Raw genomic sequence first — 22,457 nt, 5'->3', positions numbered from 1 at the left:
GCAGCTTTAGAACATGGAAGATGACGACAACATAGAAGTAATGAATAAAACCGTAACTAGGTTCCTCTCAGAAGCAGCAATTGAAGTGGAGGGTAAGACACCAATGCAACCAGTATGTAAGCTATCCCAAGTAACAAAGGAACTATAAAGAAGTGGCAAAACATGAAATTGTCAAACTCGAGAGAGGAGATAGAATTCGCTGAAATGTCGAAACTGATCAACAAGAAGAAAGTAAGGGGTATGCGAAGTTATAACGCAGAAAAGATGCGAAGTTATAAGCAGTAAAATAAAGACGCAGCTTGAAATCAGTGAGAAGAAAACTAGGCAATGGACAAGGCAAAATGTATTCGCGGAAAGATAAGCAGGGTAATACCATCAGCAATTTCGATGACATAGAAAAAGCAGCGGAAGAATTCTATACTGACCAGTACAGTGCCAAGAGCAGCCAAGGTTCCTTCGTTCGCAATAGAGATGACCAGGAGCACAGAGGCTGCTTCTATACCTAGCGATGAAGTTATAACAGCCTTGCAAGACATGACCCGGGGAAAAGCTGCTAGGAGAAGATGAATAACCGTCAATTTATTAAAGGACGGACAAGATATCATGCTTGGAAAAGTTTGCCACCGTTTATACGCAATGCCTCACGACTTGAAGTGTACCAGAGAACTGGAAGAATGCCAACATTATACTAAACCATAAGAAGAGAGACGTTAGAGAACTGAAAAATAATAGGCCCAGTAACTTCCTTTCAGTACTGTCTAAAATATTTACCAAGATAATTTTCGATAAAATCAGATCAACACATTGACTTCAGTTAACCAAGAGAACAGGCTGGCTTCAGGAAGGGATATTCTACAATGGATCGCATCCATGTGATCAATCAGGTAATCGAGAAATCTGCGGAGTACAATCAACCTCTCTATATGGCTTTCATAGATTATGAAAAGGCATTTGACTCAGTAGAGATACCAGCAGTCATATATGCATTGCAGTAATCAAGGCGGACATGAGGCACACGTGAATATCTTGGGAAACATCTACAAAGATTCCACAGCTACATTGGTTCTCCACAAGAAAACTAGAAAGTTAACTATCAAGAAAGGGATCAGGCAAGGCGACGCAATCTCTCCAATGCTATTCACTGCATGCTTTAGAAGTATTCAAGCTCTTAGACTGGGAAGGCTTAGGAGTGAGGATCAACGGCGAATATCTTAGCAACCTTTGGTCTAGAGTCTGTAAAGGAGTACGTTTATCTAGGTCAATTACTCACAGGAGACGCTGATCAGGAGAAGGAAACTTACAGAAGAATAAAATTGGGTTACAGTGCATACGGCAGCCATTGCCAAATCCTGACTGGGAGCTTACTACTGTCGTTGAAAAGAAAAGTGTGCACTCATTGCATTTCTACCAGAGCTCAGATATGGGGCAGAAATTTGAAGGTTAACAAAGAAGCTCGCGAACCAGTTAAACACCTCACAAAGAGCGATGGAGCGAAACATGTTAGGCCTAACATTAAGAGACAGGAAGAGAGCGGTGTGGATCAGAGAGCAAAGTGGGACAGCCGATATTCTAATGGACATTAAGAGAAAAAAATGCAGCTGGGCAGGTCATGTAATGCGTAGGATGGATAACTGGTGGACCATTAGAGTTACAGAATGGATACCTAGAAAAGTGAAGCGCAGTCGAGGACGGCAGAAAACTAGGTGGGGTTTAGGAAATTTGCAGGTGCTAGTTGCAATCAGCTAGCGCAAGACAGGGGTGATTGGAGATCGCAGGGAGAGGTCTTCGTCCCGCAGTGAACATAAAATAGGCTGATGGTATGATGATGGTGATGACTCTTGCCCATAAAATCTGCTCAAGTACTTACACCCACTCACCCCTTATGATGCATTTAGATGGTGAGGACGGTTCATTAAATATCATGCACGGGCTAAGTTCATATTGGGCACACCGGAAACAAGCAAGCAGAGACACAAACGGCCCAAGATAAACGTCGCTCTCAACTGGTCACATGTCGCAGAGCGACACGTTTCGTGTGTGCGTGAAATGCTAACCTTTCAGATTAGCAGGGTTTGGCGTTCGTACTTACGAGATAACAGTGTCGTAGGCGGCATCATGAAGGAGATTAAAGTCGGAAACTTAAATTTTATGCTCGATTTGATAGTAGAGACATGCACAGTTTCAGATATACAGCTATTGATCCTGCGCTCTAAGTATGCGGACTTTTCAAAATGTATACACTTTCACGTTTTATCGATAAACCGAGGTCTTTACAATAAGTATTTTTTAAAAACTACGTGTTCTCCATTCTTCTGGTAATTATTACTTTTTATCCATGGATGTATCATCGCATTCAGCTAGCCTGAGGAAAGAACTCGGACAAGACCAACAAAGGGGAACGAGACACAACAGGTGAGGCGCAAGGCGTAATATTTACGAACTAGCCCTATTTTGATCATTGTGTGAAAGTAGCATTGATGGAAATAAAATTTACGTGTAATAGCTGTGCCAGGCATCATATCTTAAATATTGTAACATGATACCATACAATGAAGTTATGCATAACTTTAATCCAAAATTTTCTCCCTGATTGGAGTAAGACTGAAGCCAAAGTTTTTAGAGCCGTTCAAACATTATGTAATATTAGCTATGTTTAAAGTAAAAAGAACATGTTAGCTGTAAAGGCACTATGTGAAACTTCTGATGCTTGATGCTTACGTTGGAGATTCAATGCCCTCGTACCATTTTACTACCGGACACATTATAGTCAATGGACATTTCAGAAAGGGTGGTAGTGGTGGAAAATATTTATTAAATACTTGAGCCTCATATACAACCTACAAATGGGTCGGCTCCAGATCTCGTAGGGTGGCCATGAGCTTGTGACCCTCGGCGACGCTCAAAGACCAGCCGACCAGCTGCTTTTGCGAAGCCTGGTCGGAGCTGGACACCGCGATGTCACATTGTCCCAATGGTCAGTGGTATCAACCACTGACCATTGACCCCTTCTTCAGAGCAGTGAGAATTCAACGAACGCCTCAAATGAAGAAGTTAGTCTCGAGGTTGGTCAATCACACAGCCCTCCGCATTGGTCCTTGACTCGTTTTGCGCCCTGGGCTGGAACGCGGCTGCAGGCATCGTACGTTGCGAAGAGGACAGCCGCCGCTAAGCTGAGGGCTCCCAGCGTCCGATAATAGTTGTCGTACGAACCACTTGCGTCACGAAAGATGCCTGCGTCATCAGTAACAAAGAACCAGACTGGCGGTAAGAAAGTGAGGATGAAATAAACACAACCTAATCCCAGCAGTACAATAAATCCCTGCGTTCAAGTAAGATTGCTAGTTGCGCAAGTTCACTTGGGTTCATGGTAATAAACAAGACTCAGCATTAGGACGAAGGACAAATAAAGGAGCTCGCGCACGAAACCAGCGCTCGTGTGGTGCACGATTGGTCGCCAGGCGTCAGGGTTCGAACTAATTCGTTGACCACGAGGTAGGCGTGGTTGGCTAGGGGAAAAGATTGAACACAGTACCACATTTTTGAGCGAAGCTTTCTGCTCTCTCTCTCTCCCCCACCCTCATTTTTCGGGCTGCCGACTGTTGTCCTCCTTGACACAAGAAGAGCACCCCACGCAGATTCGCACCAACCCATTCACACAGAGCATGCGCTCTACATATTACTGTATCTCTTTCTCTCATCGAATGACTCAGCTATAGTTCGCCTAATGCGTTTCGTTGCGCGTTCCTCTCTATCATTTCTTTCTTTTTTTGCACTGGAGGGGGCGAATGAGGTACTTTATTTTTAATGTTATTTTGTTAGATATACTACTCCCACGCTAGCGCCGTACGTGAATGCCGCCACGTTTTCACGTCCATGTAACTCAACTTCTCCTTGGCTTATGCGTATGTACATGTTCATAACCTAGTAAATGTCCTTGACAGGTCTCGACAACAATATTTGACTCCTGCTTGGCACTCAGAAATAGCTAATGCTTGAGAAGTTGAGAGACTTGACAAAAATGCACACTACAGCCGGTAATTGAACGCAATTAGGTCTAACAAGAAATGACATCAAACCACCAGAGTCACCTAGAAATGTGGAAAGGGCAGATGCTCGAGGACAGATGGCGCGCCAGAATTGCCTGGGATATTGCGCCTAGTGTACCTGTATACGCTTCCAAACGGGGCACCGTTTCGCATACTTCTGCCATTTTTCTTCCAGCGCTATGCGGTAAAGCCACTTATCTCTCTTCCTATCTATCTATTTAACCGTCTTAGGCACTTCCTTAACTCAATCACCCCTAATGAATTTAATCATACCATTCGTGACATAGGAGGGGACAAGTATTCACGATCACCAGCCAACGTCTGTAGAGTCTGTAGAGGAGCACGTTTATCTAGGTCAATTACTCACAGGGGACACTGATCATGAGAAGGAAATTTACAAATGAATGAAAGTGGCTTGGAGTGAATATGGCAGGCATTACGAACTTCAGTCAGGGAGCTTACCACTGTCGTTGAATATAAAAGTGTACAATCATTGCATTCTACCGGTAATAACATATGAGGCAAGAACTTGGAGGTTAACAAGGAGGGTTAACAAACTTGGCGGTTCACTTCACTGCAGTGCGGCGGAACATTCGACATCATTTTAGAACACGTAATGGCGCTCGACAAGTGGTGGCGCGAGCGGCCAAAGGAAAGGGTAGGCGCGGCTCTGCTCCCGTTGAGCATATAATGGGAAACTATGAGTGCCTAGACAACAGCACCGCCGTTCGGAGTGGGGAGATCCTTACCCCCAGTCCTCGCCACCTTTCGAAAGCGGAAGCGGTTCTTTGCAGCGAGGCCTGTACGAAGAGAGAAATCACTGGACCTTTTACTGGCGGATCTTGCTTCTACATATTCCTTTGCGTAATCTCTGGGGGCTTTTTGCTTGAGAATCTTGCTTCTAAATGGGCCTTTGCGCTGTGAGTGGGTTCGAAGGACGATTCCGTGCTTTGATATTGCTACCCCCCCCCCCCCCCTCCCTCGGCCACCCGTCTAATCGTCACTTATACTTCCAACTCAACAGGATCATAGCGGCCGTTGCATAGTTCGCAATGACGAAGCGTACCGTCCTTTGCCTCAGTGGTTGGCCCATGTCACTGGGCTGTCACGTAACAAATTTTGCACACTTTGCAGTGTCAGTGCACTCGGTGAAGCGAGCACTACGCGCCACGTAGCCACGCTCTGTGTACACACCACCCGCTGTAAAAGAAGAACTGCAGTATAACCTGCACAGGATTTTAAATGCGTACGCATTTCTGCCCCTACCGATAGAGGAAACCCGTCCCTTCGTCCGTCCGTCACGTATGACGATCGCTTTCAAAATAGGGCCCCCAGCTGCGAGCGAATTGACTTTCGTGCGGCCTCTCGATCACTTCAACGCGAACTAAGTGGCGTCGCCATCGCAGATCGCTTTCAACTTATTGCCCGCGTATCTCGCATTCTACGTGAACTAAGCGGCTAGAACACCGCGCACACGACGCTTTCAGCACCCGCCGCACTCTGTTCCCATGGAATATAGCTTTCAGGATAGGGCCCGCGCACCCGCGCCATGTGCAGCTGCCGCTGGAGTATACGATTGATGACTGTTCATAATAGTTTGACGCGGATGGATAAGGGGCTAGAGAGTGGCAACAGGATATTATGATCGGAACGTCATCAGCGCACCTGGCGCCGCGGCCTGCAGTAGTTTGTTTGCGTTGATGTCGCGGCAGCGCTGTCGTTTACAGTGGTTGGAAAAGTTGCATAACATTCATAATGACACCGGAATGCGTGGCAATGAGCATATGGTGCAATATTTACGCATATTTAGACTACTCCCAGAGGAGTTTTTGCGTGATTGTTTTTTTAGAGTAGAATGAATTCGCAATAAGAACGTGTCATTATTACTTCATCTGCGGCTGTTAAAGCAGCATCTACCTAAGCGCCGCCGCACCCCCCGCGTGCGCTTCGAGCCGGATGTATAAAGCTCGCCATGAAAGAAACCCCTCCGTGTCAGGCCTGGTGGTGAAGTACAGGAAAAGAACTTCTACTCTCAAAAGTCAAAAGATAAAAATGATATAATAATGCAGAAACATTATAAAGAAAAGCAAAAAGTTAGTTGAACAGACGATTCGAACTACGGACCTCCCAGCCATGAGCGCTCTGCTGTGACCTCTACACCACAAAAGACGAAGAAAGGGTCGGGTTACTGCGGAGTATTTGTCCGCTGGTGTGTAGGGCAAGTTGGCTAGGTGCAAACATAGTGACATGTGCAGTTTATCTTTCACGGGTGACTGCTTTTCACCGGCTAGCAAATGTTAAACGTTATCGCTCGGCGCAGGACGCGCCGGCACGTATCGGTAGTTTCTCGAACGTTATCGATGCTTCTATTCGCGTTTCGCCGCTGATCAGATTTCGACGATCGCCGACTGGGTTTGCCGCTATCGCTGTACTTCGAGTACAACTCACTTTTGGGGGCACAGGTTCGCCCAATAAAAAGTCCGTTTCGTCATTGACAGTTTTGCGACTGTTTTCTTCGCCGTCACTACTACGTGACAATAGCAAAGCATGTTTCTGTGCAGAGTGCTGCAGTGCCCAATTAAAGTTATATTTAAAAGCAAGATTCCCCCTAACAGAAGTCCCCAGATTTCTTTCACCGAACGGACCTCGCAGCAAAGAACCGTTCCCGCCTCTAAAGCGCCAGCGCCATATTGGTTCCCTCTGGCGCGGTCGCGTATTGAACTTGCTGCTTGCCGGATGCCTTTCTTTAGCGCGTTTTCGGCTCGCTTTGTGTTTGTGCGAGCGCGTGTGCGTGTGAGTGTGTGTGTGTGGGGGGGGGGGCATTTGTGTGTTTGTCTGCCTATAAGTCAGCGCGTCTGTGTGTGTGCGTGCGTGTGTTCGTGTTTCGCGTGTTCGTGCCTGCCATGTCCATGTGTGTTTGCGCGTGTATGTTTGCGCATGTTTGTATGTGCGTGTGTGTGTGTGTGTGTGTGTGTGTGTGCAGATATGTGTATGTAGATGTGCTTATATGGCGCGTGTATGTATTCGCTTAGATCAGTGCGGGTTAGCGTTTACTTTTTTAATATAAGAAAGCCCCTCAAACTTGGTGCACTTGTTGCCAAATACAGCGATTTCTACGAGAAGATGTGTGTAGATACGTGCTCGTGAATAAACCTTCCTCTTAAATACCTGATTTCGCGTTCAAATACTTTTTGCAAACATAACAAAACTGAACACTTCCTCGTACGAAATGCCAAATTTTTACTGAGTTTTTCCAGACAAATGTGCACAATTGTCGCAGAATCACGATGGCTTTCGCAGGCGCTCGAAGGCAGTACAACAGAGGTGAGAACCAATACGGCACCATCGTGGACCATGTCCCCACGCTGAAAGCCGGGCTTGGTGTTGAGGCTGTATATGTGCTGTATACAGTATACGTTTTCATGAAATGAAATTCAGTTGGTAGTCAACGCCGTGTGGTGTTCCCTGCTTTTTAAGCGAAGCTTTATAGGCTCATAAGTGTCGGCGGTGGTGGTGGTGGTGGCGGCGGTGGCGGTGTCACACTGAAAAGTGCGCCGAACCTGCCGATAATGCGAAAAGGGTGGAAGCTCAATTGCAGATACCCGGGACAAAAAAGAAAGCGAGAAAGAAAGACTGAGAGAAAGAGAGAGTGAGAAAGAGAGAAATATAGAAAATCACCACGAAGGTCAGAGAAAGAAAGAAAGAGAGAGAGAAAGAAAATTAACACCAAGGTCAGAGTGAAAGAGAGAGAAAGGAAGGAAGATATAATATAAAGAGAGAAAGAAATAAATAGAGAGAGAGAAAGAGAGAGTGAGAACGAGCGAGAAAAAGAAAGAAAATCACCACGAAGGTCAGATAAACACACCACAAGCTTCGCTTACGCCGATTTTCTTGACAGGGGTAGCGCTGGTCATTTTTTACTATGTCTGCGTCCAGTCACGCTATTGCAAGCATGAAGGTACACCAACTCCCCCGATTTTGTGTCCAGCTGCACCCTAGACAGGGAAGGCAGCGGAGAAAAAAAGGAAACTCCGCTGATCTACTGAGAGACCCAGGGTAGCCAAGGAGTAGGATAGACGGCGGCCCTCCGCAAAAAATCGCTAGCAGCCTACCTGAAGATTATAAGCGGTTAGGAAGGTTAAGTCTAGACGCCAGGAATGCTCTAGAGATGTGCAGGCTAAGCAATATTGTCACGGACAAGTAGCAGTTAACGGCAGCACCATGCATTTATGAGCGCACCGAACCAAGCGATGCTACGGGAAATTTTTCAATCTATTCTAAAATTAAGAGCCGCATATTTTTTTCATAATTATTTGCTGTGGTTAGCAGATATACAAGGTGTTCAAAATTAAGCTTTACGGAATTTTTAAAGATCGCCTGTGGCAGGTAGCATAATTCTAATCGTTGGGCTGGGTTATTCGAAGAGGCAGACATTAGTAGCACGATAAATCGAAACACATTAAAATAATTAACAGAATTCACTAATTAACTTCTTAGTTAATTACTTTACGACACACATTGTCATTTACAAATTGCAGACGGTGAGCTTGTCAGGCGTATCCACTTGGAATGAACTTCAAGAATGACACTAGTTTGGAGATATGCGCCGTCTAACTCGCCGTAACAATGCTGTGTTTTTCCACTGACGTTTTTTTTTTTTTACCAAAATGCTGTTTTTAACCCTGAAGCACAAAAGTAACTGGAACGCCCATGTATTTTGCCCCACACTTTGGGAAATAATAACGTGAAACCGGTGTCATACTGGAAATTCATTTCAAGTGGATGCGTCTTGCAGACTCACCGGCTACAATTCGTCCACAGATGCGTCCACCGCCGCCAAAGGTGGGGGCGATGACTTGCCACGTTCGCTTGCTTATATCATGTATAACTACCTACGGCGAAGGTCCCACAATGACAAGAATGAATTGCACGGAGTGGGAAGGGTGAACATCCCAGTCATTGAACGCTGGTAGAGGCCTCGTGAAGTGACAGTGTTGAATGTAATTCAACAAAAATGGTTCTTTGACGGAGTGCTGGTAAATTGCCGGTGCCAGTGTCGCTTCAGGCATTTTATGAGAATGGTGCCACGGACAATTTCCGCACATGCGTGACGACAGAAACTAGAGGCACCCATTCAGCTGGGAATTGCTGAGAGCGAGGGAATAGGAGAGAGACACAGCCACGAAGGGAAAGAGTGCCAAATGCTCGCTTAAAATCTCACAACTCTGCTAACGAGGTTGTGCACAACTCTGTAGGTGGTGGCTTAAATTTATATGTGACCGTAATGGCTAGTGGAGTGAGGGGGCGGGCCAGCATTTGCCACCTCCCTCTTTTATTTGCTTACTGAAATTCACTTAAAGGCTCTGTGAAACTCATTTCATTCAGTCTTGGCTGTAATCAATGAGCTGATAGATGAGTAAGACTCCATGCGATTGGTGGTCGAAAAGTGAAACTTTGTCGTATGTGGTGGAAGTTGTCCTAGGCTCTAAGTCTAAAAAGTAAAACACTGTTTACTTGTTTGTTTATTTTCAGTGTTCTGGAAGTTTCGCTTTTTACTTTCCAAATATTTTCACATATACACATTTATGTTTTGCATCTCTAACCTGCCTCTTGATTCAGCAACGCCGATGACCACCTTCAAGAGACTTCGTCATCATTAAGGAAGAAGCAACTATAGTGCACCGTGACGGCGCCAATGATGCCGCATACGAAACATGCAAACGAAGTAGGCGGCTCTCTTCACTTACCGATTAACTTGGGGCTGACCAGGTACACAGGCACCATGACAATGCCAATGATGCCGCTGCAGGCTGCCGTCCGTTTGACACCCACAAATTCAGCGGTAAGCACGTACCTGATGCATAAAATGTACCCTTGCGACACGCCCACAACAGTCGAGAGTGATACGACGGCCGCAAAGCTGGACACATGAGGCATCGCCATCAGGCATGTGCAAATGGCCGCAAAGCTGAGAGAGTACATAGGACGACGGGTCAAGGGCATACAGTCTGCTAACACTGGCGCCACGGTGCGGCCCACAACCTGACCTACTGAGGACAGCGTTACCATGTGCTTGGCAGTATCGACGGCTATGCCTTTGTCTAGGCTGTAATCCACGATGCTCCCGTAGACTTCGACTGTCGTGAAATCTCCGACGATTATTGCCAGCAGAAGAACGTAGAAAGAGGGCATGCAGAAGATCGCCATGACGTCTTTCAGAGAAGCGCTCTCTTCCTGCCTCAATTTTTTCGTTGATTGTGGCGTTGGCTTTTGTTGAATTCTGCGATAAAAGATGAAAGATGGCAAAATATGAAAGACATAATGGCAAAATAGGAGCTTTATAATTTTCCATGGTGTATTGTGGTGGTAAAGCTGAGTGAATCGAACATATCGAAATGTAGGTAAAATACAAACTTAGCTCTATAATACAGCTTTGTAAGAGACGTTCTGAAAATCCTTAGGCGTGGTTCATTTTTACTGATTCAAGTGGCTTTATTTTGAATAGCGCCAATTTAGAGAAATCTGCAATGTTGTAAGGCGGTGGTATATGTAGATGCCAAAGCTTCTAACTGGTGCAATAACTGCCATCGATGCTGCCTGTCTTTTCTTCTAGACTATGATTAAGCCACTCGACAAAGGCCCACACTTATGTAATAGCAGTTCGGCACTTTTTAATGCTACAGGCTGAATCGTTAACATTTGCTTTGTTGTCGTTATATAAGATGAATATGCCAAACAAACATGCTAAACCTCCTGAACTAGGTGTTAGTATTAAGAGTGACAGATTCTTCCATGCTCGTAAGCTTATCCCTCCACTATTTTCGCTGTGCTATATTTATTGAAACATCACTGCGCCAAAGACAAACCAGTAGACAAAGTCACTTAAAAAACCCTGGCTCCGTTTACCTGGTTTGGCAGGTGGAGTTGTCGTTAGTGGTGGCACCATAGCATCCCGGTTTCTGGAATCCATTTTGTGGAAGGTACGCGCTACTTCGTCTCCAACCAAGCCGCATAGGAGAAGGAGTTTTGGCCAGCATGACTAATGCCGTAGAGTTTAAAATTATTCCTCCGAAGACGAGAAGTGCTCCTTGGAGGGCGTACGCGTCCACGAGCTCTGAGAGTGCGAACTGGCTCACAACGGCGGATAGACCATACGAGATAAAAATGAAAGACGTTGCGACAGAGCGGTACTTGTCGAAGTGCAGGAGCGTGTATATGGCGGACGCCGTCAGGAACATTCCGTGTCCGAAACCTGCGCCGCAATGCATTCTGCTTGTATTTGTTATACTGTCCTCATGGCTTTGCGAACATTATAGAGGGAGATGTTAGAACATAATATATGAAAGATAAACATTCAAACAACATTACCAATACTAGAGTCCGTTGCTTACACATTCCTCTCTGACTGCGGCATTATTAACCTTACTGCTCTGACACGTGAAATAGCTTCAGCGCTGTAATACAGATAAGGCTTTGGTAAACAGGGCTTCAATGCTTTGTACATTCTAGGTTTGGCGTCTGCCATTTAATAAAGTACACCGTATCTACGTGGAAGGCACATGACATGCTATAAGAACATCTTATGCATATAGCAGGTAAGAGCGTCTGATGCACGTGCAGAATGGTAATGAATGAAGCTTCCAATAGCGAGGATCAAGCTAGTAGTGACGCCTACAAAGTAAAGCCTTCTCACCGTGCATCGCTCCGACGGTAACGGTCATCCAAAGCATACTTGGGGCGAAGGCAGCGCATATAAATGCCACCGATGTGAGAATGGTGCTTAGCAGCACGACGTGGTATGTGTTGAGGTACTGCTGAAGTGCACAGACGCCCAGTCCTGTAAGCGGTTGTACAATTTAGGCATATTACTTCAGGACAAAGAAAACGCCAGCTTCAGGCGCCTGCCCTGCTATGAGTTTTTGATAACGGTCAAGCATAGAAGAAATACGTCACTATAATATTACATCTTTCATTATAGCTCTGCTAAAACGTGATACACTTACAATGTGCCATACTCACAACCCGGCCCATGTGTGCATGATACTGGCTCCCTTTTGTTCAATAGACGAGATAAGATTTTGGCGTAAACTTACGCTGAATTATGCTTGATGTCGTCGTGAAGTTTTGCTGGTGGCGTTGATTGAAACTAACGTACGTTGTACAATTGCTTATACTGCAGGGTGCTCGCCGTGCAAGAAAAAAGGCCTATCTGCACAGATTACTGACAACCGTCACAGCCAACAACAAAGCGTTTCAATGAATCTGTAGTGTCGTGCAATAGCACCAGGTGCCGCCACTCATCTGCGATTATCTGTAGACGCCAAGATGTGGCGCCACACTCGATATAGTATGTATATATAGGACAGACATCCTTCAATAAAGGGCTCCCGTTCGTCTGGGCTACGATGTGTGGTGTGGTGCATCCGTTCGGCCGCACCGTCCGGCCGACATAACAAACTGGCGACGAGGATGCTACCCGGAATTTCGCCGCCGCCGCCGTTCCTCGTTTCACCAGGCACGCCCGCCATCCCCTGGCCGCGATGGCTGCGCCTGTTTGAAAACTTCACGCTCGCCTCTGGAGCGTCTGAGCTATCGGCGGCCCGCCGCCGAGCCCTCCTTCTGCACTGCCTCGGACCTGAAGGACAACGAATTTTCGACGCCCTGCCACCGCCACCACCACCGAACGCCCCAGACCACCCGCCCGCGCATCCGAGTGCGGGAACCGCCCCCCTTCAGACGGTTACGCCTTCTGCAACCACCGCTGCAGTTGGAACGACAGAGATCAAACAAGCCGATGCCGAGCTCGCACAGCCACCGGACGAGTACGACGCAGCTGTTCAAGCCCTGGCTCGACACTTTTCCGCTACTTGCAACGTACGCGTCGAGCGACATCGCTTCCGTGACCGTCGTCAACGGCACGGTGAGCCGATATCGGAGTTTGCTCTTGCGCTTCGCGAACTGGCTTCGTCATGCAACTTTGCCGCGCAAGCGGATACAAATCTGTGCGACCAGTTCGTCGCCGGGGTCACATGCCCGCGCCTACGGGAGCGGCTATTGCTCGAGGGTGACGCGCTCACGTTTGACCGCGCCGTGGAGATAGCGCTTCTTCGCGAGCAAGTGCAGCGCGAATCCGAAGCTCTCGGAACAGCCCCTGTGGATCGAGTAGTACCACAACATAACCGCGGACGCAACCCGACAGGCCGTCGCAGACATGTACGCCAGTCCAGCAGTACCGACCGACGTAGTACGCCTAGCTCTTCGCGCTCCGGCTTCGTTCGTCCGCCTGCGCCGGAGATTGCTAGCGCCGTCGTCCCGTACTCCGTAAACACAAACGTGTGCGGCAACTGCGGCGCACAAAACTGCCAGCCGTCAGCCTGTGCAGCCCGCGGTCGAGCCTGCTTCGCGTGCGGCCGCCGAGGCCACTTTCAACAGTACTGCCGAAATTCGCGTCGCGGACGTGGAAGACGCCCGGCTCGAGTTGCCGAAATCGTTTCAGAGGAAGACGCTGAGAGTGTCGTGAATATTTTTACTGTTCACGCTGAGAAGCGTACGGGCGTCTACGTTGATGTCGGGGTTCAACCTGTTGCTCTGGCATCACGCCCGTGCGTCATAACATTCTTAGTGGACACTGGCTCAGCTGTGTCGATAATGGGAGAACATAACTTTAGGAGCCGGTTCAGAGACCAAGTTGAGCTGAAAAAGTCGCAAATAACGTTGCTGGATTTTTCACGTCGGAAAATTCCTGTGCATGGCCAGTTCACCGCCCTCGTAACGTACAAATCAGAAACGGCTGTAGTAACGTTTCACGTTACACCAGGTGGAACATCACTCCTGGGTGTTGATGCTGTAAAAGCTCTTGGTCTCCAGATTGTAGGCACAGAATTGCGCTGCCTTAATATGGCCGTTGAACCGAACGTCGACACAAAAGGCCCCAAAATCCTACGCCCCGAAATGCATTCGCAGAACACAAACAAGTTGTCTCCGCCCACCACGAAGCCACCACTGGGTCCACCCAAGTTTGGTATGCCTACTTCATTATGGGCCAAGTTCGAACACTTGTTTTCACCAGAGCTAGGACTTGCCAAAGGTGTCCAGCATCGGGTCAAGCTCAAACAGTCGGTAGCTCCTGTCACGCAGAAGCTCAGACGCCTACCACTTTCAGTGCGAGAAGCAGTCAGCGACGAACTGAGGAACCTACTTTCTGCTGATGTCATTGAATGCGTAAATGCGTCAGAGTGGGTTTCCCCTATTGTTGCAGCTCGCAAGAAAGATGGCAGCATTCGCATCTGCGTGGACCTCCGCGAAGCTAACAAAGCTGTGGTGGTCGACAGCTTTCCCCTGCCACACACAGAAGAGTTGCTGCATGCCCTGAACGGTGCCCGTTACTTTTCTAAGTTGGATTTGGCCTCCGCATACTACCAGGTTCTGCTTCATCCAGACAGTAGAGATATTACAGCGTTCATAACGCACGATGGCCTTTTTCGATTTAAGAGAGTATGTTTCGGCCTAGCCTCAGCACCAGCAGCATTCCAGCAACTCATGACGTCAATTCTACAGGGATGCAAAGGCGTTCTCTGCTACCTGGACGACGTCATCATCTTCGGCAAGTCGGAGAAAGAGCACATGCGGAACTTAGAGGAAGTCCTGCAACGAATTTCACACGCTGGGCTCAAGCTAAATGACAAATGTGTTTTCAACACATCCGAACTCTCGTTTCTTGGTCACCGCGTTAGCGCCGAAGGAGTAGCACCCCTTCAGACCAAAGTTGACGCCATTGTTCACGCTGCCACCCCTACAGATGCTGGCAAGCTCCGGTCGTTCCTGGGACTAGTAGAATACTATGCTAGATTTGTTCCACGCCTAGCAGAGGAAGTGGAGCCCATGCGCAGACTTCTTCGTAAGGACACTCCTTTTATCTGGGACACTGCTGCTGAGAACAGTCTTACAAGAGTAAAGAGCCTCCTAGCCTCCCACAGGGTACTACAAATGTTCGATCCAGCACTTCCCGTCATTGTGGCCACCGATGCATCCGCATATGGTTTAGGTGCGGTACTGCAACAAGTTGATGGTCGGCACATTCGAACTGTGCCATTCGCGTCACGAACATTGACGGAAGCAGAACGGAAGTACTCGACTGGTGAACGTGAGGCTCTAGCTTGCTTGTGGGCTCTAGAGAAATGGCATGTGTACCTATGGGGTCGTCCAGTTACTCTGCAAACGGATCACCAAGCTCTAGTAGCCCTGCTTTCTTCTCAAGGCACAGGACAGCGACCACTCCGCATAGCAAGATGGACTGCACGGTTACTGCGGTACAACTTCACGATGCAGTACAGGCGTGGTGAGCACAACAAGGTAGCTGATGCCTTGTCCCGGCTACCTCTTCCAGACACTGAAGGTGGCCCCGAGTCAGAAGAAGAAATAGTGTCTCTGGTAATGTGTGTACATCACGATGAACTGAAGCATGCAACCGCGGAGGATAGCACTCTTCAAGACGTTGCCCGTTACGTACAGACATCGTGGCCGCCACGCAAAAACCTGGCACTTAACCTGACTCCCTACTATGAAGTCCGAAAGGAGTTGACAGTGGTTGATGGCATACTCTTGCGTACTGAGCGCATCGTAGTCCCCGCCAAGCTCACAGCCACTTTTGTCCAGCTGGCTCACGAATCACACCCTGGTATCGTGAAAACCAAACAACGCCTACGAGAGAAGTATTGGTGGCCAGGGTTAGACAAACACGTTGAAACAACTATCCGCAGTTGTGCCATTTGTCAGAGCGCGGACAAAAGTGCCAAGAACTCGCCCACACCACTGCAGCCAATCCCTCTTCCTGACAAACCTTGGGACAAGATAGCTATTGACATTGTTGGTCCCTTCGAGCGTGCACCTACAGACTGCAGATTCGTCATTTCAGTAGTTGACTATTTCTCAAAATGGCCAGAAGTGGCTTTTTGTGCTGATGTTACCTCCCGCACGGTGACGAAGTTTCTACTCTCACTCTTCGCACGTGAGGGTTACCCGACAGAGATAGTGTCTGACCACGGCAGACAGTTCACATCGAGGGAATTTGAATCCTTCCTTGAAGACCGTGGAATCAGGCACATCTTTTCTGCCGCATACCACCCACAGGCAAATGGTCTAGTGGAAAGATTTAATCGGGTACTGAAGTCGTACATTCAACTGGCCCTGCTGGAGCAGCGCCCAGTGAAGGCAACTGTGACTGAATACTTGGGAGTATACAGAGCCACCCCTCACAGCACCACCGGTCTCTCACCGGTCGTTCTTCTACATGGCCGACACATGAGAACATCGCTGGATGTAATTGGTCAGCCTACGGCCGACTTCAGCACAAATCCATCGCGGGAGATGAGCGTGCTCAGGAAAAGAGTCGCAGAGCATCAACGGAAGAGCAAGGCCTACGCTGATCAACGGCGAGCTGCTAGGGTCCCCAAGTTCCAAGTGGGCACCTACGTACGAGTGAAAAAACCAATTCCCGGACCAAAGGGCACTCCAAGTTATGGACCACCATTGAAAATCCTCAAAAGAATCGGCCGCTGGTCTTTCTGTCTGGAAGACGGTCGAACCTGGAACGCTTCGCAGCTGTCAGCGGTACCAAAAGAGGCATCGCCAGAGCAAGGAACTAACATAGACATCTCTGGCGCGCACGACATGCCCCCGTTGACAGACTGTCACAGGAGAGATGTACCATCGAAGACTTGGATCACTACGCCTGCTGGTCCGCATCAAACGCAGGAAGCGAGTTCCGCTGATCAACTTGCGTCTCCCTCACGCCCTGTACCACTACCCGTGCCGCCGAGCCCACCACAGCCGCAAGGTTCGCAACCGCATACCCTGGCTTCAGGCTCTCGCACGGTGGAGTGCAGTGTACCGGTAGAAGGCAATGGACTCGATGCCGAGCCACCGCCTGACCGGCCAAGGAGAAATCGCAGACCTCCAGTGCGCTTCCAAGATTACGTGCAGTGATTTGACAGCAGTGAGTGTTCACACAGATAGTGACTGTTTTGTGATTTCTGTGTACAGACAGTGACTGCAATTGTGATTGCTTTGTGCGGACTGGACTTTCTAATGATTCATACGTTTCTTCCCGGGAGGGAAAGATGTAGTGTCGTGCAATAGCACCAGGTGCCGCCACTCATCTGCGATTATCTGTAGACGCCAAGATGTGGCGCCACACTCGATATAGTATGTATATATAGGACAGACATCCTTCAATAAAGGGCTCCCGTTCGTCTGGGCTACGATGTGTGGTGTGGTGCATCCGTTCGGCCGCACCGTCCGGCCGACATAACAGAATCTACAGTCGGCTTGCAATAAAAAGAAAAAGAACTTCGGGATGAGATAGGCTTGGGTGGTGCGCGTTCAAGGAAGGATGGTGTTATTATCACTATTGAAGGATGGATTGACGGGCACGGTGGAAACAGACAGGCAGAGCCTTGGGAATCTGTGCAAGTATGCTACGAGACTCCTTCTCAGAAAATGAAAAATGCCTGGGTGCAGGGAAGGGTCCTTGTCAAAGCGACCAGCTACGGACGCCTTCCGATGACTTTTAGGTTTTTCAACTTCGCAAGGCTTATTAAAGCCGCCGGGGTAAAATTATGAATAGTTCGAACTACCACAAGAACAACAAGGTAAGAAAACATAGAACAGGTGCTTCTATTCGTATTCTCACCAGTTACCCCTGCCTCGCGATAGCTGGTTCCAACAATTTAGGCATATTACTTTAGGCCAAAGAAAACGCCAGCTTCAGGCGCCTGCCCTGCTATGAGTTCGTGATAACGGTCAAGCATAGAAGAAATACATGACAATATTATTACATCTGCAAATTTAGTTATTTCATCACCTCATAAATTTTCTGCCGTCCTCACTACGTTGCTCTTCCGTTGGTGCCTATTCTGAAGATATAATGATCCACCGGTTATCTGCCTTATGCATTTCACATGGTCTACGCAGGTCCATTTTTTTTCTCTCGTAATGACAACTAGAGCATCACCTACACCATTTGCTCTCTGATTCACACTGCCACCTTTGGGCCTCTTCACCTTATACCTAACTTTTTTATACCTAACTCGTGGCGTGGTCCTTAACTTTTCCTCAATCTTCTATGTTAACCAGCAAGTTTCGGCCCCATATGCTGGCACCGCTTGAATGAAATGATTGTACGCGCATATTTTTTTCAAGGATACAAGTAAGCTGCTGGTCATGCTTTGGTAATACACTCCAATCTATTTTTATTTTTGCTGAAATTTTCTTCTCATGATCAGCGCCCCTGGGGAATGATGAAGCACAATATAAGCGTACCCTTGAACAACTTCTACAGCCCGACTGCCAATCATCAATACTTGTTCTCTGGCCAGGCTATTGGACACTACCTTTCTTTTCTGCATAATAATATTCAACGCTGCTCTTATACTTTCTCATCTGAGCTCCTCAATGATTTGTTGCAGTTAATCCCTGGCGTTGCTGAAAAGGACGTCATCTGCAAACCGAAGGTTGGTGAGATATACTCCGTTGACCCGGTTTACTTCCCGGTTTATCCTTCCCGGTTTAACCACTTGAATACTTCTTCAAAGTATTGAATGATTAAAATTGGAGAAATTGTGTTTCCTTGTGCGACGCCTTTCTTGAATGATACTTATTAGCTTTTCTTTAAAAGAAATAATTTAGCTACGGAGTATTTAGGTATGATTGCTACAATATTAACGTATTCGGATAACATGTACTAAATGATTACGCAGTGCCTACATGACTGCTGGTGTCTCTACCGAATCAGATGGTTTTACATAAACCATGAAAAATATATGGAGAGGTTGGAAGTATTCTGCATATTTCTAAATTACTTGATTGATGTCATGGATGTGATTCATTCTAATATACTCCTTCCTAAAGCGCGCCTGTCGTCTTGGTTGATGAAGTGAAGTATTTCCCTGTTTCTTTTGTAAATTACCTTGGTGAATATTTTGTGAGATATCGAGCAATATAAATGGCGTTATATATAAATCAATCTATGACGCAGGGACAACTGACGCATTCAAATCAGGACACAACTTCTCTTTCACGATTTTCGAAACTACCCTTTGAACGGGAAAACAAATACACAAATACTTAAGTTGCGCTAACGTCGGGAACGCTACATAAAATAATGCATCAGCACTTGGCTTTCTCCTCAGAAGTATAACTGCTAAAGATTGGTTGGTCATTGTGTGGAAAATGTTCCGAATAATCGAAGACAGCAGAAGGCTAGAACTCACACCTGCAACCGAACCGATTTGGGTCATTCAAGCGTAGATGGCCGCGTTATGTAAAGAACAATGTAATTAACTTGTCCTTAACTGCAGCAGAATCGAATATTTCCTGTGCGAGTGCGTGCATATTCATTCATGATCATTTTGGCACGTCAAAGGGGCTGGCACAATTGGCGCAAAAGACATCTCTATATGCAAAATTGCAACCACTGCCTGCGTTCATTAGGGCAGATTTCGGACATTTATGAAAGCGACGGAGAATATTTTTCTTGCCAACCTTGCATAGCGGAAGAGACGTAGCTTTAGCAGTGGAAGCCAGAAACAAAGCATCAGTGCATGCAGTGTGTAGGCATTCCGGGTCACCTTATCGCCCTTAAAAAAAAGAGATCGCCGAATACTCAGGAAGCACTGTATTGGTGACCATTTCCTCGAACGCAAAGAATATCCTGGAGATTGATTGTTCGAAAAGTGCCACGAGAATAGGAGCATAACTTTAATGCAATCTTATGAAAATAACGCGTGCTGCCATCAACAATAACACGATGGGGTTTGATAGCACGATAACTTCTCCTCCAGTGAATGCACTGCTTCATCCATATCTTTTACAGCGTAAGCTGTTATGGGCTCATTCCAATAGCCGTTTCAGTTCGTGATGATGCCGCCGCCACCGGCTGGCGTTGGGCCGTAACTGCTATCGCTGGAAATGCGAAAAAAGTACGCTCTTCCCGCCGGGATCTAACCCGCATCCGCTGCGTGGGAGCCAGATGTTCTACCACTGAGCCACGCAAGCGCTTGGTATCCGGCAGCGGAAATGCCCTATAAGGCAAGCGCACAGGGGCAGACGATCCGAGGCTCCGCCCGTATGGTGGCGCCATCTAGCTAAGGTGCAGAAAACGAGATGCCATTCAAACGAGCCGCGCAAAAAAAAAAAAAAAAAAAAAACGCGATCCCCAGTCTCCGCCAGTATGGTGCGCCATCCAGTTAACGTGCCTGCAAACGCATCGGGCGCAGCTCGCCACCGACGCCGGGCGGACAGCTTGGATCGTTATCGTCAAAACGAGGCGAAGAGACTTTGTCGCGAAGACCCTGGTGTGCGTGGGGCCGAAATTGGAGCTACTCCTGAGCCGCTCCACCAGCTTACGCTGTGACTTTGCTGCGCGTGCCGCGCAGGCTTGTGACTGTTTTTGTCTATGCTGTCGTTCGAGTTTGCTTCCTAAGAGCTTTACAACCCATCTGACATTCCGGATTTCAAGTACAGTGACACTTTTGTTTTTGAAAGACCTCAAGAAAACAAGATTGGCAGTTTAAATGCACAGAAAATTCAACCAACCAGTGGTTGACGAGCAATGCTAATTATTAGCAAGGTATCGTTACCCTACCTGGAGAATGGGCTAAGATAATTAGTGGGAGGAAGATTATGTTCAAAGTCAAGTCAGTTCAAAGGTACTGGTAGTTTTCATATTCGAGATGCAAAGCTGTTCGATCGCCCTTCAGTACACTTCCACATCAATGGTCGCCTACGCGATCCAGCCCTCCGTGTGGCCCAAAAGATGAAGGATAACTGATACACAGGGAACTTCCGTTAAAGGGCACATGTAGAGGACAAGCGACGTTAACCGCTGAGACGAGGCTGTGGATCTGTGGACTTTCCGTAGAATATTTAGCTTCTCTCGTGAACCCTTACCGGTGCACACTACTCATTTAAGGCACCGATGCGCTAAAGAGTAGTACGCGACGAAATTAAAGGGTCCCCCGTCTCTTCTCACGCTTCCCCGCTACTGCCAGCTTATGAAAACATAATTTTTTTCCGGGAAACACTTGCAGTGAACGCTATGCACGAAGGCGAGCTTTCTGTTTTTTTTTTTCTGCACTATCGGCGGCGCCGCTGCCGTCGATAATAGAAACGCGGCACGACTCGATTTCATTGGTAGAAAGCACGCGGCGCGCGCCGCGCTTTGACTGGTAGATACGTTTTGCCCAAGGTCACACGGTCAACTCACGCTCAATGGAGCCGACGCCGTGCTCACTCCGTAACGGGGCCCTTAAAGCTTTCGCTTTAAACACGTGTAAACACAGCGTTCGAAGTCGACTTGCCTGAGATGTTCGTGATTGTAGTGGCGACGCTTTTCGGCCAAGACGCCTGTTCCCTGGTTACTCCGAACTTCTCCACGAAAAACACGAGCAGGAGACCGAACCACGACCAAGGCATGCCGACCAGAAATGCGGCACCCGCCATCGCCAGTGGCACTCCCCAGCACTTGTCTGTGATGCCGCGCTTCTCTTCCTGGCCTGTGTTTAAAATTTCAGGAGCGCGGCAGTGGAAGCAGATTCAGCGTCACTTCAGCGTCACTTGACGACTCAGAAAGCTGGTCTTTGTTTTAAAATACAGGGAGCACGTGCAAAAAGACGTGGAATAGGTGCTTTCTTGTTCAGGTTCCTTCTGTTTTACGATATGCTTGAGTCTCTTTCGGTTAATTTTTTTTCCTTTATTGTGCTGCAGTGCTGTGTCAATCCCTACACATTGGGAGTTTAAATGTGTTGTATTCGTTGTTACGGACTTTCACGGGCTTTGTTTTCCTTTCAGCCGAGCAAGGCCAGATGCGTTAAACAAAGCAAGTGCTTCATAAAACAGAAAATTCCGCAGATACACTTCAAATTGCTTAGGTTTGGGAAAGCGAAAGCATGAAAGTCCCGTTGGTGAAACTTTTTTATTTTGTTTTCACAAGTTCTTCTCCGCGGAAGCTCTCGACTGCGTTGTAATGGGCCTCGGTAAGGTCAAATGAAAACACACCAAGCGTCTCAACGCACTCGCCTGCCCGCAAGGACTTCAAAGCTTGAAGCACCGCTCAGCGACGCTCCATTGGGCATTAATATTTTATTGCGATAGCAATTACATGGACACTCCAAAGCGTATTTCTGCCGTCGGCGTCGTCGTCGCCATCGCCATCGCCGTGAGGTTCCGTATGACGTCAACGGTGATAGTAGTAGTAAGTGGTTCGTGGGGAAAGGGAAAGGTTAGCGCTATCTTCTGCAGCCCTTGAGGGAGCACGGTGATAAAATCGTCGCCGCGCTCCGGACGCTGTATGTGCGAGGGAAAGGGCGCGAGGGACAAGCGCTTTCACGAGGAGCGAACGCACGTCGGAGAACA

At 47.7% G+C, this 22,457-nt stretch overlaps 1 protein-coding gene across 6 annotated transcripts in view; it reads right to left on the bottom strand.

Annotated features, from left to right (window-relative positions):
* Positions 1-2,800: 2,800 nt before the first annotated feature.
* LOC119445787 (monocarboxylate transporter 12-like) overlaps positions 2,801-22,457 on the bottom strand; it is a 105,049-nt gene continuing 85,392 nt past the window's right edge. For 3 of the 6 annotated variants that reach the window (XM_049663636.1, XM_049663635.1, XM_037710065.2), the window contains exons 3-7: positions 21,404-21,598; positions 11,740-11,883; positions 10,953-11,298; positions 9,794-10,326; positions 2,801-3,231 (exon numbers count right to left, since the gene is read on the bottom strand). In XM_049663636.1, coding sequence (XP_049519593.1) covers positions 3,068-3,231; positions 9,794-10,326; positions 10,953-11,298; positions 11,740-11,883; positions 21,404-21,598 — 1,382 coding nt within the window. In that variant the 3' untranslated portion in view covers positions 2,801-3,067. The remainder of the gene's footprint in view (positions 3,232-9,793; positions 10,327-10,952; positions 11,299-11,739; positions 11,884-21,403; positions 21,599-22,457) is intronic. The other 3 variants (XM_049663638.1, XM_049663637.1, XM_049663639.1) reach the window with 2 other exon arrangements.

This window comes from Dermacentor silvarum, chromosome 3 (assembly GCF_013339745.2).
Source record: "Dermacentor silvarum isolate Dsil-2018 chromosome 3, BIME_Dsil_1.4, whole genome shotgun sequence".
NCBI lineage: Eukaryota > Metazoa > Arthropoda > Arachnida > Ixodida > Ixodidae > Dermacentor > Dermacentor silvarum.
Note: the sequence above shows the minus strand (reverse complement) of the source record. Positions and strands in the feature narration are given on the sequence as shown.